The sequence below is a fragment of the Oncorhynchus clarkii genome, chromosome 18 (genome assembly GCF_045791955.1).
Source record: "Oncorhynchus clarkii lewisi isolate Uvic-CL-2024 chromosome 18, UVic_Ocla_1.0, whole genome shotgun sequence".
Lineage (NCBI taxonomy): Eukaryota > Metazoa > Chordata > Actinopteri > Salmoniformes > Salmonidae > Oncorhynchus > Oncorhynchus clarkii.
Genome location: NC_092164.1, coordinates 71,241,439 through 71,258,280, shown reverse-complemented (window position 1 = coordinate 71,258,280; position 16,842 = coordinate 71,241,439). Strand labels below are relative to the sequence as shown.

Here is a 16,842-nt window from a genome sequence, read left to right as displayed (position 1 = left end):
AGATGAGAGGAAAGGAGAGATGAGAGGAAAGGAGAGATGAGAGGAAAGCAGAGATGAAAGGAAAGGAGAGATGAGAGGAAAGGAGAGATGAAAGGAAAGGAGAGATGAAAGGACAATATTAGCCTATACCCTCTGTTTGGGGTCATTGAAGTCAACATTCAGTTTTGGGTAATGGGAAACACAAGTTTGGGGTAGTACAGTATGTTTCGCTGTAGTATATTATAAACAGAGTTTTGTGTAATGGAGGATGAGAGTAGAGGAAAGGTAAAGAGGAAACGAGAGGAGAGGGGAGGGTAGGAAATGAGAGGGTAGGAAATGAGAGGGTAGGAAATGAGAGGAGAGGGTAGGAAATGAGAGGAGTGGGTAGGAAATGAGAGAAGAGGGTAGGAAATGAGAGAAGAGGGTAGGAAATGAGAGGAGAGGGGAGGAGAGGAAATGAGTGGAAAGGGTAGGAAATGAGAGGAGAGGGGAGGAAATGAGAGGAGAGGGGAGGAGAGGAAATGAGAGGAGAGGGTAGGAAATGAGAGGAGAGGGTAGGAAATGAGAGGAGTGGGTAGGAAATTAGAGAAGAGGGTAGGAAATGAGAGGAGAGGATAGGAGAGGAAATGAGTGGAAAGGGTAGGAAATGAGAGGAGAGGGGAGGAGAGGAAATGAGAGGAGAGGGTAGAAAATGAGAGGAGAGGAGAGGGTAGGAAATGAGAGGAGAGGGGAGGAGAGGAAATGAGAGGAGAGGGTAGGAAATTGTCGTAGATAAAATGTAGTTATGTTCGTTGTCCGTAGCTTATGCCTGCCTGTAACATAATCCCACTGCCACTATGGGGCACTCTGTTCACAACGTTAACATCAGCAAACCACTCACCCACATGACTCCATACACGCTGTCTGCCATCTGCCCGGTACAGTTGAAACCGGGATTCATCCGTGAAGAACACGCTTTCAGCATGGCCGCCGAAGTCGGTTACGATGCCGCACTGCAGTCAGGTCAAAACCCTGGTGAGGACGACGAGCACGCGGATGAGCTTCCCTGGTGAGGAAGACGAGCACGCGGATGAGCTTCCCTGGTGAGGACGACGAGCACGCGGATGAGCTTCCCTGGTGAGGACGACGAGCATGCGGATGAGCTTCCCTGGTGAGGAAGACGAGCACGCGGATGAGCTTCCCTGGTGAGGAAGACGAGCCCCCGGATGAGGTTCCCTGGTGAGGAAGACGAGCACGTGGATGAGCTTCCCTGGTGAGGAAGACGCGCACGCGGATGAGCTTCCCTGACACTGTTTCTGACAGTTTGTGCAGAAATTCTTCATTTGTGTAAACCTACAGTTTCATCAGCTGTCGGGTGACTGGTCTCAGACGATCCCGCAGGTGAAGAAGACGGATTTGGAGGTCCTGGGCTGGTTTGGGTGTGAGGCCGGTTGGACGTACTGCCAAATTCTCTAAGATAATGTTGGAGGAAATTAATGTTACATTCTCTGGGACTCCTGCAGTCAGACATTTGAACGCCCACTCAGTGTCTGTAGCATTATGTTGTGTGACAAAAAACGATATTTTATTGTCCCCAGCACAAGGTGCTCCTGTGTAATGATCATGCTGTTTAATCAGCTTCTTGATATGCCAAACCTGTCAGGTGGATGGATTATCTTGGGAAATGAGAAATGCTCACTAACAGGGATGTAAAACACATTTGTGCACAACATTTTACCGAAATAAGCTCTTTGTGTGTGTGAAACATTTCTGGGATATTTTATTTCAGCTCATGAAAAATTGGACCAACACTTTACATGTTTTGTTCATAATCAACAATGGTAAATGTCGTTGGGGTGGGGGAAAAGTAAAAGTCAGTTGGGGGGGGGGGGTGTTTGGGGTCCATAGGAGCAGTTGCGCTTGGTAGCTGACTAGTGGTGGCTATTCAGCAGCCTGATAGTCTGAGGATAGAAACTGTCGTCCAGTTTTTTGCCATGATGCTCTTGTATTGTCCACATCTGAGTGATCGATGCGGGGAGAAGAGGGCGTGGCTCGAGTGCCTGGGTTCCCTGGTGATCTTCCTGGTTTTGTAAGTGTCCTGTATGGCAGGCAGTGTGGACCAGGCAGTGTGCACCAGGCAGTGATGCACCAGGCAGTGATGCACCAGGCAGTGATGCACCAGGCTGTGTGCACCAGGCAGTGTGGACCAGGCAGTGTGGACCAGGCAGTGATGCACCAGGCTGTGATGCACCAGGCTGTGATGCACCAGGCTGTGATGCACCAGGCAGTGTGGACCAGGCAGTGTGGACCAGGCAGTGATGCACCAGGCAGTGTGGACCAGGCAGTGTGGACCAGGCATTGTGGACCAGGCAGTGATGCACCAGGCAGTGTGGACCAGGCAGTGTGGACCAGGCAGTGTGGACCAGGCAGTGTGGACCAGGCAGTGATGCACCAGGCAGTGTGGACCAGGCAGTGATGCACCAGGCAGTGTGGACCAGGCAGTGTGGACCAGGCAGTGTGGACCAGGCAGTGTGGACCAGGCAGTGTGGACCAGGCAGTGTGGACCAGGCAGTGTAGACCAGGCAGTGATGCACCAGGCAGTGTGGACCAGGCAGTGTGGACCAGGCAGTGATGCACCAGGCAGTGATGCACCAGGCATTGTGGACCAGGCATTGTGGACCAGGCAGTGTGGACCAGGCATTGTGGACCAGGCAGTGATGCACCACGCAGTGTGGACCAGGCAGTATGGACCAGGCAGTGATGCACCAGGCAGTGATGCAGCCCGACAGTTGGCTCTCGATGGGGCTCCTGTAGGACACTGTGAGGGCCCTCGGGGACAGGCCAGATTTATTCAGCATCAGCAGAGTTTGAAGAGTTGCTGTCTTGCCTTCTTCACTACGGTGTCCATGTGGTTAGACCATTTCTGCTTCTCTGAGATGCGGACGCCAAGGAACTTGAAGTTATTGACTTCCTCCTGAAGTCCACAATCAGCTCCTTTGTTTTGCTGACGTTGAGGAAAAGATTTTTTACCTGGCATCAGGCCGTCAGAGTGCCTACCTCCTCCCTGTAGGCTGCCTCGTTGTTGTTGGTAATGAGGCCTACTAGTGTAGTGTCGTCAGTGAACTTGATGATGGAGTTGTAACTGTGTGAGGCCAGTCAGTCGTGGTTATACAGGGAATGCAGGAGGGGACTGAGGACGCACCCTTGTGGGGCCCCCATGTTGAGAATGTCGAGAATGTCGAGGATGTAACATTGCCTACCTTCACCACCTGGGGGTCGGCCTATCAGGAAGTCCAGGACCCAGTTCCACAGGGAGGAGTTCAGGCCCAAGGCTGTGAGCTTTGTAATGATCTGTGGTATTGATGGATGAGCTGTAGTCAATGAACAGCATCCTCACATATCCATTCCTCTTGTCCAGGTGGGTGAGGGCAGTTGTGCAGTGGAATGGCGATTGTGTCGTCCGTGGATCTGTCAGGGCGGTAGGTGAATTGGAGAGGGTGGAGTGTGTTGGGGAGGGAGGAGGTGATGTGGTCTTTGACTAGCCTCTCAAAGCATTTCATGATGAGGGAAGTGAGTGCTACTGGTTGGTAGACATTCAGTTCAGTTTGTTTTCCCTTTCTTGGGCACTGGGGATGATAGTGGACATTAAATCAAGCTTTATTTATTCAGCACATTTCAGACACACATGGGATGCAACACAATGTCCTTCAGAGGAAAAAAACTAAGAAAAACACTGAAAATAAAAACGTTAATATTTATTACACAACAAACGAGAATAAAAGATGCTAAAGAGTAACAATAAATACTGATGACTTTAACACGAGGAAAAGCAACGCTAAAGAGTAACAATAAATACTGATGACTTTAACACGAGGAAAAGCAACGCTAAAGAGTAACAATAAATACTGATGACTTTAACACGAGGAAAAGCAACGCTAAAGAGTAACAATAAATACTGATGACTTTATACGAGGAAAAGCAACGATAAAGAGTAACAATAAATACTGATGACTTTATACGAGGAAAAGCAACGCTAAAAGCTGTGTTTTACTATCCCTTTTAAATATGTCCACAGTTTCCCCACCCCCTTTTAAATATGTCCACAGTTTCCCAACCCCTTTTAAATATGTTCACAGTTTCCCCACCCCCTTTTAAATATGTCCACAGTTTCCCCAACCCCTTTTAAATATGTCCACAGTTTCCCCACCCCCTTTTAAATATGTCCACAGTTTCCCCACCCCCTTTTAAATATTTACACAGTTTCCCCACCCCTTTTTAAATATGTCCACAGTTTCCCCACCCCCTTTTAAATATGTCCACAGTTTCCCCACCCCCTTTTAAATATGTCCACAGTTTCCCCGCCACTTTTAAATATGTCCACAGTTTCCCCACCCCCTTTTAAATATGTCCACAGTTTCCCCACCCTCGGGTCATGTGACAGTGTTGATGCCCATTCTGTTTTCAGTTTCCCCACCCCCTTTTAAATATGTCCACAGTTTCCCCACCCCTTTTAAATATGTCCACAGTTTCCCCGCCCCCTTTTAAATATGTCCACAGTTTCCCCACCCCCTTTTAAATATGTGTACAGTTTCCCCACCCCCTTTTAAATATGTTCACAGTTTCCCCACCCTCGGGTCATGTGACAGTGTTGATGCCCATTTAAATATGTCCACAGTTTCCCCACCCTCGGGTCATGTGACAGTGTTGATGCCCATTCTGTGTTTCCCCGCCCCCTTTTAAATATGTCCACAGTTTCCCCGCCCCCTTTTAAATATGTCCACAGTTTCCCCGCCCCCTTTTAAATATGTCCACAGTTTCCCCGCCCCCTTTTAAATATGTCCACAGTTTCCCCGCCCCCTTTTAAATATGTCCACAGTTTCCCCGCCCCCTTTTAAATATGTCCACAGTTTCCCCACCCCCTTATAAATATGTCCACAGTTTCCCAACCCCCTTATAAATATGTCCACAGTTTCCCCGCCCCCTTTTAAATATGTCTACAGTTTCCCCGCCCCCTTTTAAATATGTCCACAGTTTCCCCGCCCCCTTTTAAATATGTCCACATTTTCCCCGCCCCCTTTTAAATATGTCCACAGTTTCCCCGCCCCCTTTTAAATATGTGTACAGTTTCCCCACCCCCTCATTAATATGTCCACAGTTTCCCCACCCCCTTATAAATATGTCCACATTTTCCCCGCCCCCTTTTAAATATGTCCACAGTTTCCCCGCCCCCTTTTAAATATGTGTACAGTTTCCCCACCCCCTTATAAATATGTCCACAGTTTCCCCACCCCCTTTTAAATATGTCCACAGTTTCCCCACCCCCTTTTAAATATGTCCACAGTTTCCCCACCCCCTTTTAAATATTTCCACAGTTTCCCCACCCCCTTATAAATATGTCCACAGTTTCCCCAACCCCTTATAAATATGTCCACAGTTTCCCCACCCCCTTTTAAATATGTCCACAGTTTCCCCACCCCCTTTTAAATATGTCCACAGTTTCCCCACCCCCTTATAAATATGTCCACAGTTTCCCCACCCCCTTTTAAATATGTCCACAGTTTCCCCACCCCCTTATAAATATGTCCACAGTTTCCCCACCCCCTTTTAAATATGTCCACAGTTTCCCCACCCCCTTTTAAATATTACCACAGTTTCCCCACCCCCTTATAAATATGTCCACAGTTTCCCCACCCCCTTATAAATATGTCCACAGTTTCCCCAACCCCGCCCCCTCAGGTTCTCTGGCAGGCTATTCCAGAGGCTGGGGGCATAGTAAGTAGGCTCGGTCCCAGGCTTTGGGATAGTTAAAAGGCTGTCTCTCCATGCCTCTTGGTCCTAGGCTTTGGGATAGTTAAAAGGCTGTCTCTCCATGCCTCTTGGTCCTAGGCTTTGGTATAGTTAAAAGGTTGTCTCTCCATGCCTCTTGGTCCTAGTCTTTGGTATAGTTAACAGGTTGTCTCTCCATGTCTCTTGGTCCTGGGCGTTGGGATAGTTAAACGGCTGTCTCTCTCCATGTCTCTTGGTCCTGGGCTTTGGGATAGTTAAAAGGCTGTCTCTCTCCATGCCTCTTGGTCCTTGGCTTTGGGATAGTTAAAAGGCTGTCTCTCCATGTCTCTTGGTCCTGGGCTTTGGGATAGTTAAAAGGCTGTCTCTCTCCATGCCTCTTGGTCCTGGGCTTTGGGATAGTTAAAAGGCTGTCTCTCTCCATGTCTCTTGGTCCTAGGCTTTGGGATAGTTAATATGGTATAGGGGACGCTTGTGTCCAATTTGGGGAAAAAAACTGAGAAAATGCAGCGAGGCAAATTCAAATAATGATATAAAATCAAACATTCATTAAATCACACATGTAAGATACTCAATTAAAGCTACACTCGTTGTGAAACCAGCCAACCTGTCAGATTTTAAAAATCTTTTCGGCGAAAGCATTAAGAAGCTATTATCTGATGATAGCACTATGTCAATAAAGAGGGTAGCATATTTCAAACCTGCAGGCGCTACACAAAACACTGAAATAAAATATAAATCATGGCTTACCTTTGACGATCTTCTTATGTTGGCACTCCAATATTTCCCAAAACATCACAATTGGTCCTTTTGTTCAATTAATTCTGTCCATATATACCCCAAATTTCCATTTATAAAGCGTGTTTGATCCAGAAAAAAACAGCTTACAAAAACACAATGTCACTACAAAACATTTCAAAAGTTGCCTATTAACTTTGCCAAAATATTTCAAACTACTTTTGTAATACAACTTTAGGTATTTTTAAACGTTAATAATCGATCAAATTGAAGACTGGGAAATCTGTATTCAATACAGCAAGTAAACAAACCATGCTCCTTTTTACGTCTTGCGCAACTCTCAATAGGGTAACCTTGTTCCAGGATGTGCTTCTTCTTCGTTGCACAAATTATTAACCTCAACCAAATTCCAAAGACTGGTGACATCCAGTGGAAGTGGTAGGAACTGTAAAATGGTCCCCATCAAATATCCCTTGGCAAAGACAACAGAGTGAATGGTCAGAGGCAAAAAAGAAAAAAAATCTGAACAGTTAGTCCTCGGGGTTTTGCCTGCTACATAAGTTCTGTTATAGTCACAGACATGATTGAAACAGTTTTAGAAACTTCAGCGTGTTTTCTATCCACATCTACTAATGATATGCATATCATATATTCCTGGCATGAGTAGCAGGAAGTTAAAATTAGTTACGCTATTTATCCAAAAGTGAAAATGATGCCCCCTATACCTTAAGAGGTTTTAAAAGGCTGTCTCTCCATGCCTCTTGGTCCTAGGCGTTGGGATAGTTAAAGTTATCAACTAAATCATCACAAGATGAAGGCAGAATAGGTGGTGGAGTATTGGTCAGACACTCAATAAAATCTGTAGAAACGTCAGAGGTCAGATGGTGTTTCTTAATAATGTGTTCAGGATTACCCTGAGCAAAGGGCAACAAGGTAATATAAATACACAGTGGTGGTCAGATAAAGCAACATCAACTATAGATGATATGTCAATAGAAAGCCCCTTGGTAATAACCAGGACCAGTAGAAAGCCCCTTGGTAATAACCAGGTCCAGAGAAAGCCCCTTGGTAATAACCAGTACCAGTTGAAAGCCCCTTGGTAATAACCAGGTCCAATAGAAAGCCCCTTGGTAATAACCAGGTCCAGAGAAAGCCCCTTGGTAATAACCAGTACCAGTTGAAAGCCCCTTGGTAATAACCAGGTCCAATAGAAAGCCCCTTGGTAATAACCAGGCCCAATGGAAAGTCCCTTGGTAATAACCAGGTCCAATAGAAAGCCCCTTGGTAATAACCATGTCCAATAGAAAACCCCTTGGCAATAACCAGGTCCAGTAGAAAGCCCCTTGGTAATAACCAGGTCCAATAGAAAGCCCCTTGGTAATAACCAGGTCCAGTGTATGGCTGTGGTTATGGCTGGGCCCAGTAGAAAGCCCCTTGTTAATATCCAGGCCCAGAGAAAGCCCCTTGGTAATAACCATGTCCAGAGTATGGCTGTGGTTATGGGTGGGCCCAGTGGAAAGCCCCTTGGTAATAACCAGGTCCAGAACATGGCTGTGGTTATGGGTGGGCCCAGTAGAAAGCCCCTTGGTAATAACCAGGTCCAGAGTATGGCTGTGGTTATGGGTGGGCCCAGTAAAAAGCCCCTTGGTAATAACCAGGTCCAGAGAAAGCCCCTTGGTAATAACCAGTACCAGTTGAAAGCCCCTTGGTAATAACCAGGTCCAATAGAAAGCACATTGGTAATAACCAGGCCCAATGGAAAGCCCCTTGGTAATAACCAGGTCCAACAGAAAGCCCCTTGGTAATAACCATGTCTAAGGAAAGCCCCTTGGCATAACCAGGTCCAGTAGAAAGCCCCTTGGTAATAACCAGGTCCAATAGAAATCCCCTTGGTAATAACCAGGTCCAGTGTATGTCTGTGGTTATGGCTGGGCCCAGTAGAAAGCCCCTTGTTGATAACCAGGCCCAGAGAAAGCCCCTTGGTAATAACCATGTCCAGAGTATGGCTGTGGTTATGGGTGGGCCCAGTGGAAAGCCCCTTGGTAATAACCAGGTCCAGAACATGGCTGTGGTTATGGGTGGGCCCAGTAGAAATCCCCTTGGTAATAACCAGGTCCAGAGTATGGCTGTGGTTATGGGTGGGCCCAGTAGAAAGCCCCTTGGTAATAACCAGGTCCAGAGTATGGCTGTGGTTATGGGTGGGCCCAGTAGAAAGCCCCTTGGTAATAACCAGGTCCAGAGTATGACTGTGGTTATGGGTGGGCCCAGTAGAAAGCCCCTTGGTAATAACCAGGTCCAGAGTATGGCTGTGGTTATGGGTGGGCCCAGTAACATGTTGGATAATGTCCATAGAGCTCAAAAGATTCCTAAATTCAATGCCCTTGGAGTCAGTCTCTATTTCAACATGAATTTTAACATCACCCAACACAATGATCATAGTTCTCAAGAACAATAGATCATAGTTCAGAGAAATCAGTAAAGAAAGTGGGGCAGTGCTTTAGGTGGCTAACATTTAAACAGTATAGCATGATGCTCAACAGACCCCAAGTTGACAAATGAAATGTCCTTACAACTGAGAGCATCAGTTAAAATAGAGGCTGTTCCCCACCCTTTATCCCTTTTCTGATAAGAGTATGAAAAGCTGTAGTCCGTGGGGGGAGGCTTTAATAAGAGCACTGTAGTCTGATGACAGCCAGGTTTCAATGAGAAACATGCAATCAACGTTGAGCTCAGTAATGAGGTCATTCAGAAGAAAGGTTTTTACTGGTGATTGCTGTAACATTTAAAAGTGTCATAGTCAATGAGTGTGCCCCTGGGGTCATCTGCCTTGAAGGTAACCAATGGAATAACAACCAAATGATTCATGTTACAACCACGTGATCTTGAAGCAGGTGGGTATAGTGTCCTGAACTAGGGAGAGATCGAAAATGTCAGAGAACAAAACAGCCAGCTGGTCTGACCACGCTCTGAGGGCACAGATATGGATGCCATCTGGGCCGGAAGCCTTGCGAGGGTTAACACGCTTGATAGACTTACAGAGTACGTCCTCAAAGGAGACTGTGAGTGTGTAGCCCAAGTTGTCATCGGTGGCTTTCCTCGGCAGCTGAGGGTCATTGTGCTGTCTCCTCGGCAGCTCAGGGTCATTGTGCTGTCTCCTCGGCAGTTCAGGGTCATTCTCCTGTCTCCTTGGCAGCTCAGGGTCATTGTCCTGTCTCCTCGGCAGCTCAGGGTCATTGTCCTGTCTCCTCGGCAGCTCAGGGTCATTCTCCTGTCTCCTCGGCAGCTCACGGTCATTGTGCTGTCTCCTCGGCAGCTCAGGGTCATTCTCCTGTCTCCTCGGCAGCTCAGGGTCATTGCCCTGTCTCCTCGGCAGCTCAGGGTCATTGTGCTGTCTCCTCGGCAGCTCAGGGTCATTGTGATGTCTCCTCGGCAGCTCAGGGTCATTGTCCTGTCTCCTCGGCAGCTCATGGTCATTGTGATGTCTCCTCGGCAGCTCAGGGTCATTGTCCTGTCTCCTCGGCAGCTCAGGGTCATTGTGATGTCTCCTCGGCAGCTCAGGGTCATTGTCCTGTCTCCTCGGCGGCTCAGGGTCATTGTCCTGTCTCCTCGGCAGCTCAGGGTCATTGTCCTGTCTCCTCGGCAGCTCAGGGTCATTCTCCTGTCTCCTCGGCAGCTCACGGTCATTGTGCTGTCTCCTCGGCAGCTCAGGGTCATTCTCCTGTCTCCTCGGCAGCTCAGGGTCATTGTCCTGTCTCCTCGGCAGCTCAGGGTCATTGTCCTGTCTCCTCGGCAGCACAGGGTCATTCTCCTATCTCCTCGGCAGCTCAGGGTCATTGTGCTGTCTCCTCGGCAGCTCAGGGTCATTGTAATGTCTCCTCGGCAGCTCAGGGTCATTGTCCTGTCTCCTCGGCAGCTCAGGGTCATTGTCCTGTCTCCTCTGCAGCTCAGGGTCATTGTCTTCTCTCCTCGGCAGCTCAGGGTCATTGTGCTGTCTCCTCGGCAGCTCAGGGTCATTGTCCTGTCTCCTCGGCAGCTCAGGGACATTGTGCTGTCTACTCGGCGGCTCAGGGTCATTGTGCTGTCTCCTCGGCAGCTCAGGCCTTGGCTAACAGAACTCCATCTGCATGAAGAGGGAAGCCACCTGGCTAACAGAACTCCATCTGCATGAAGAGGGAAGCCACCTGACTAACAGAACTCCATCTGCATGAAGAGGGAAGCCACCTGACTAACAGAACTCCATCTGCATGGAGAGGGAAGCCACCTGACTAACAGAACTCCATCTGCATGGAGAGGGAAGCCACCTGGCTATCAGAACTCCATCTGCATGGAGAGGGAAGCCACCTGGCTAACAGAACTCCATCTGCATGGAGAGGGAAGCCGCCTGACTAACAGAACTCTATCTGCATGGAGAGGGAAGCCACCTGGCTATCAGAACTCCATCTGCATGGAGAGGGAAGCCGCCTGACTAACAGAATTCCATCTGCATGTAGAATATGCAACCCTTCATCTTACACCTCAAACAACAACATTACCAACCGTAACAAGACGGCCCATTTGCAACACACCACAACAACTTTGAATTGACCTGACGTGTGTTCAATGTTTAGGAGTGCACGGGTAAACACTGACCAGTCTGTCTGTGGTCATTATTTGTACAAATCGAACACGGTATTTTGTCTTGTGTTTTCTCGAGGTGAGGTCGTTAGATCTACATTCCACTAGGAGGTTAATATTAAGTCTGATGTGTGATGTTGAAGCTAAATGGAGCGGGGAGTTTCTCTGTGTTGATTGATCTGTGGTTCAGGGCTCTAGCTAGGAGCATTGTACAGTCTGCTACACACACACAAACACACAGACGCAGGCACACACTCAAACACACACAGAAGTACTGGCTGAGTGCTGAGAAGGACAGTTGTGTGTAGTCAGCAGACCTTGGGCTACACATATGCCTCAATTACGTCCTTTACCTGTCTGTCTGTCTGTCTGTCTGTCTGTCTGCCTGTCTGCCTGTCTGCCTGTCTGTCTGTCTGTCTGTCTGTCTGTCTGTCTGTCTGTCTGTCTGTCTGTCTGTCTGTCTCCCTTTACCCATTACAGACAGGCGGTGAGTGAGGGGGAAGGAGAGGTGGAAGGATCATGTTTATTTGCCTCCTCCTACCTCTTTTAGCCAAAGATGAGAGGTTACTGTCAATGGTAGAGGGAGAGGAGGGAGAGGAGGGAGAGGAGTGAGAGGAGGAGGGAGAGGAGGGAGATGAGGGAGATGAGGAGGGTGGGATGAGAGATGGAAGGAATGGAGACACATACAGAAAATAAATTAACCAAAAACAAATTAAAGGAATCAAATCACATAATCTGTCTTCAGTTCCCACACCAGCCAACGTTAGTTTCTGAGGCTAGATAATCCTTCATATTTCCTGTTTCATAACTTGTCTACTTTCCTGCGGGATTGTATTTTTTTCTGTCTTTTTTGTTAGTATTATATTGGGGTCTTCAGCCTGATACTGAAGTCTGATTAACAAATGTACTCGACCATTGTCTCTCTCTCTCCATTCACCGAGAACCATAGACATTACCACCCTGTCTCTCTCTCCATTCACTGAGAACCATAGACATTACCACCCTGTCTCTCTCTCCATTCACTGAGAACCATAGACATTACCACCCTGTCTCTCTCTCTCCATTCACTGAGAACCATAGACATTACCACCCTGTCTCTCTCTCCATTCACTGAGAACCATAGACATTACCACCCTGTCTCTCTCTCCATTCACTGAGAACCATAGACATTACCACCCTGTCTCTCTCTCCATTCACTTAGAACCATATAGCTAGACATTACCACCCTGTCTCTCTCGCCACATCCACAGAGAACCAACCATATAGTTAGACATCTACCACCCTGTCTCTCTCTCCATCCACAGAGAACCTTATAGCTAGACATCTAGCACCCTGTCTCTCTCTCCACATCCACTTAGAACCATATAGCTAGACATTACCACCCTGTCTCTCTCGCCACATCCACAGAGAACCAACCATATAGTTAGACATCTACCACCCTGTCTCTCTCTCCATCCACAGAGAACCTTATAGCTAGACATCTAGCACCCTGTCTCTCTCTCCACATCCACTTAGAACCATATAGCTAGACATTACCACCCTGTCTCTCTCGCCACATCCACAGAGAACCAACCATATAGTTAGACATCTACCACCCTGTCTCTCTCTCCATCCACAGAGAACCTTATAGCTAGACATCTAGCACCCTGTCTCTCTCTCCACATCCACTGAGAACCATATAGCTAGACATTACCACCCTGTCTCTCTCGCCACATCCACAGAGAACCAACCATATAGTTAGACATCTACCACCCTGTCTCTCTCTCCATCCACAGAGAACATTAGAGCTAGTCATCTACAACCCTGTCTCTCTCTCCACATCCACTGAGAACCATAGAGCTAGTCATCTACAACCCTGTCTCTCTCTCTCCATCCACAGTGAACCTTATAGCTAGTCATCTACAACCCTGTCTCTCTCTCTCCACATCCACAGTGAACCAGAGAGTAATACTTTGAGCCGGGGTTTCTTGTCTCATTCTGTCTAGTTTTGACAAACTAACTCTCTGTCCCTTTCCACATATATCCTTTGAAATCAAAGCTTATTTTAGTATTATTATCTAGTCTCATTAACACATCTTCCACTGTGTTTCCTCTCTCTCTCTCTCTCTCTCTCTCTCTCTCTCTCTCTCTCTCTCTCTCTCTCTCTCTCTCTCTCTCTCTCTCTCTCTCTCTCTCTCTCTCTCTCTCTCTCTCTCTCTCTCTCTCTCTCTCTCTCTCTCTCTCTCTCTCTCTCTCTCTCTCTCTCTCTCTCTCTCTCTCTCTCTCTCTCTCTCTCTCTCTCTCTCTCTCTCTCTCTCTCTCTCTCTCTCTCTCTCTCTCTCTCTCTCTCTCTCTCTCTCAGAGAACCCTAGAGAGTCATGCTTTGAGCCGGGGGTGGTGAGGAACGGTACCAGGGTTGGAGCTGACTTGAAGCTGGGTTCAACCACCACCTACTACTGTGATAGTGGATATACTCTGGAGGGAGACCCCACTTTGACCTGCATCATGGGGTCAGACAGCAAGCCCTCCTGGAACAAACAAAAACCCATCTGCATAGGTAATGTACCAACACCTGCATCATGGGGTCAGACACAAACACCACCCCTCCCCCAAAAAACAATAACATCTCTATAGGTAACATACCACATTTTTTAAAATATAAATTAGTGTTAGAAAACATAACATATTGATATCAAAGTCACCCTAACAACATCTTTTGTGAACAATTGTATTTATTGAGTAACTTTATAAGGACAATCAATTTTTAAAAATACATATGTCTCGAGCAAAATGAATAATAGATTAAATAATAGATTAAATAATAGATTAAATAATAGATTAAATAATAGATTAAATAATGATATATACAGATCTGACTGTTGTTGATGTATGTACAGTAACGGTCAAAAGATAAAGAACATTCAAAGGTTTTTCTTTATTTTTACTATTTTCTACATTGTAGAATAACAGTGAAGACATCAACACTATGAAATAACACATATGGAATCATGTAGTAACCAGAAAAGTGTTAAACAAATCTAAATATATTTTATATTTGAGATTCTTCAAATAGCCACCCTTTGCCTTGATGACAGCTTTGCACACTCTTGGCATTCTCTCAACCAGCTTCACCTGGAATGCTTTTCCAACTGTCTTTAAAAAGTTCCTTGTCGGAATCACTGATAGTGTCACCAGCAAAGCTCCCCCCAACCATAACACCCCCTCTTCCATGCTTCACGGAGGGAACTTCACATGCAGGAATCATCCGTTCACCCACACCGCATCTCACAATGACACGGCGGTTGGAACCAAAAATCTCAATTTTGGACTCATCAGACCAATGTCCACTGGTCTAATGTCCATTGCTCGTGTTTGTTAGTTATATTTCTTGGCCCAAGCAAGTCTCATCTTCTTATTGCTGTCCTTTAGTAGTGGTTTCTTTGCAGCAATTTGACCATGAAGTCTCCTCTGACCAGTAGATACTGAGATGTGTCTGTTACTTGAACTCTGTGAAGAATTTATTTGGTTTGCAATTTCTGAGGCTGGTAACTCTAATGAACTTATCCTCTGTAGCAGGTAACTCTGGGTCTTCCTTTCCTGTGACGGTCCTCATGAGAGCCAGTTTCATTATAGCTCTTGATGGTTTTTGCGACTGCACTTGAAGAAACTTTCAAAGTTCTTGAAATTTTCCAGATTGACTGACCTTCATGTCTTAAAGTAATGATGGACTGTCGTTTCTCTTTGCCTAATTGAGTTGTTCTTGCCATAATAGGGACTTGGTATTTTACCAAATAGGGCTACTTTCTGTGTACCCTGCATTAAGAAGGAAAGACATTCCACTAATTCACTTTTATTAAGAAGGCACACCAGTTAATTGCAATGATTTACAGGTGACTACCTCGTGAAGCTGGTTGAGAGAATGCCAAGAGTCTCCAACGCTGTCATCAAGGCAAAAAGGGTGGATACTTTGAAGAATCTCAAATATAAAATGTATTTGGATTTATTTGACACTTTTTTGGTTACAACATGAATCCATATGTGTTATGTCATAGTTTTGATGTCTTCACCATTACTCTACAATGTAGAAAACAGTCATCCAAATACAGAAAAACCCTGGACCGGTAGTGTTTAGGTGAGTGTGTTGGTGCTGAAGGGTTGAATCCGTTTCCTGTATCTCTCGTTTCCTGAGTCCCCTATACAGTAGTTCTGCTTCAACCTAACATGATACATTTCCATTTCAACCTAACATGATACCTGCCTTACCTTTCCACTACAACCTAACATGATACCTGCCTTACCTTTCTACTTCAACCTAACATGATACCTGCCTTATCTTTCTGCTTCAACCTAACATGATACCTGCCTTACCTTTCCACTTCAACCTAACATGATACCTGCCTTACCTTTCCACTACAACCTAACATGATACCTGCCATACCTTTCTACTTCAACCTAACATGATACCTGCCTTACCTTTCCACTTCAACCTAACATGATACATTTCCACTTCAACCTAACATGATACCTGCCTTACCTTTCCACTACAACCTAACATGATACCTGCCTTACCTTTCTACTTCAACCTAACATGATACCTGCCTTATCTTTCTGCTTCAACCTAACATGATACCTGCCTTACCTTTCCACTTCAACCTAACATGATACCTGCCTTACCTTTCCACTACAACCTAACATGATACCTGCCTTACCTTTCTACTTCAACCTAACATGATACCTGCCTTACCTTTCCACTTCAACCTAACATGATACATTTCCACTTCAACCTAACATGATACCTGCCTTACCTTTCCATTTCAACCTAACATGATACCTGCCTTACCTTTCCACTTCAACCTAACATGATACCTGCCTTACCTTTCCACTTCAACCTAACATGATACATTTCCACTTCAACCTAACATGATACCTGCCTTACCTTTCTGCTTCAACCTAAAATGATACCTGCGTTACCTTTCTGCTTCAACCTAACATGATACCTGCCTTACCTTTCCACTACAACCTAACATGATACCTGCCTTACCTTTCCACTACAACCTAACATGATACCTGCCTTACCTTTCCACTTCAACCTAACATGATACATTTCCACTTCAACCTAACATGATACCTGCCTTACCTTTCTGCTTCAACCTAACATGATACCTGCCTTACCTTTCCACTACAACCTACCATGATACCTGCCTTACCTTTCCACTTCAACCTAACATGATACCTGGTGGGTTGTAAAAGCTTCTTGTGTCTGTATTTCCGGCTGCCGGTCAGGAGGCGTAAGTGTCATGTCAAAACAGACACACTGTCATTTTACAGGTTTGGCAATTACCTGTCATCAGCTCACTTGTTGGAAGGAGTTGTTGTTGTTTTTAGGTGTTTCCTTAAAAATGTGCTTCAATATTCAATATTCCTGTTTCAGTCGGCGCAACTGGAGATATTGTAAGACTGACCAAAAGTAACGTTCTTACCGGTTCTCACTGGTTTTGGCATTTTTCGCAAATGGACAACTGGAAGCAACCACATATTTATCCATGGAGAACGTTTTGATTGGCCAGTGAAGTTTCAAGTTTCGACACACCTTAAACTAGTTTGTTCAACAAAACTCTTGTGCTAATGCTAATGCTAATGCGCCCATAATGCTGTGAAAATAGAAACAAAAACAATATATATATATATATATTTGGAGAGAGAGAGAGAGAAAAAAAACAATTCAAGCCTCGTCTCTCCAAGCTAACTCAGAGAAACACTTAGTAAACA

The 16,842-nt window shown here is 45.9% G+C and overlaps 1 protein-coding gene across 1 annotated transcript in view; it reads left to right on the top strand.

Annotated features, from left to right (window-relative positions):
• Positions 1-16,842, top strand: part of LOC139372403 (CUB and sushi domain-containing protein 2-like) — a 773,740-nt gene that overhangs the window by 532,471 nt on the left and 224,427 nt on the right. Inside the window, exon 32 of the mRNA XM_071112112.1 lies at positions 13,436-13,630. Within this exon, the coding sequence (XP_070968213.1) occupies positions 13,436-13,630 (195 nt within the window). The remainder of the gene's footprint in view (positions 1-13,435; positions 13,631-16,842) is intronic.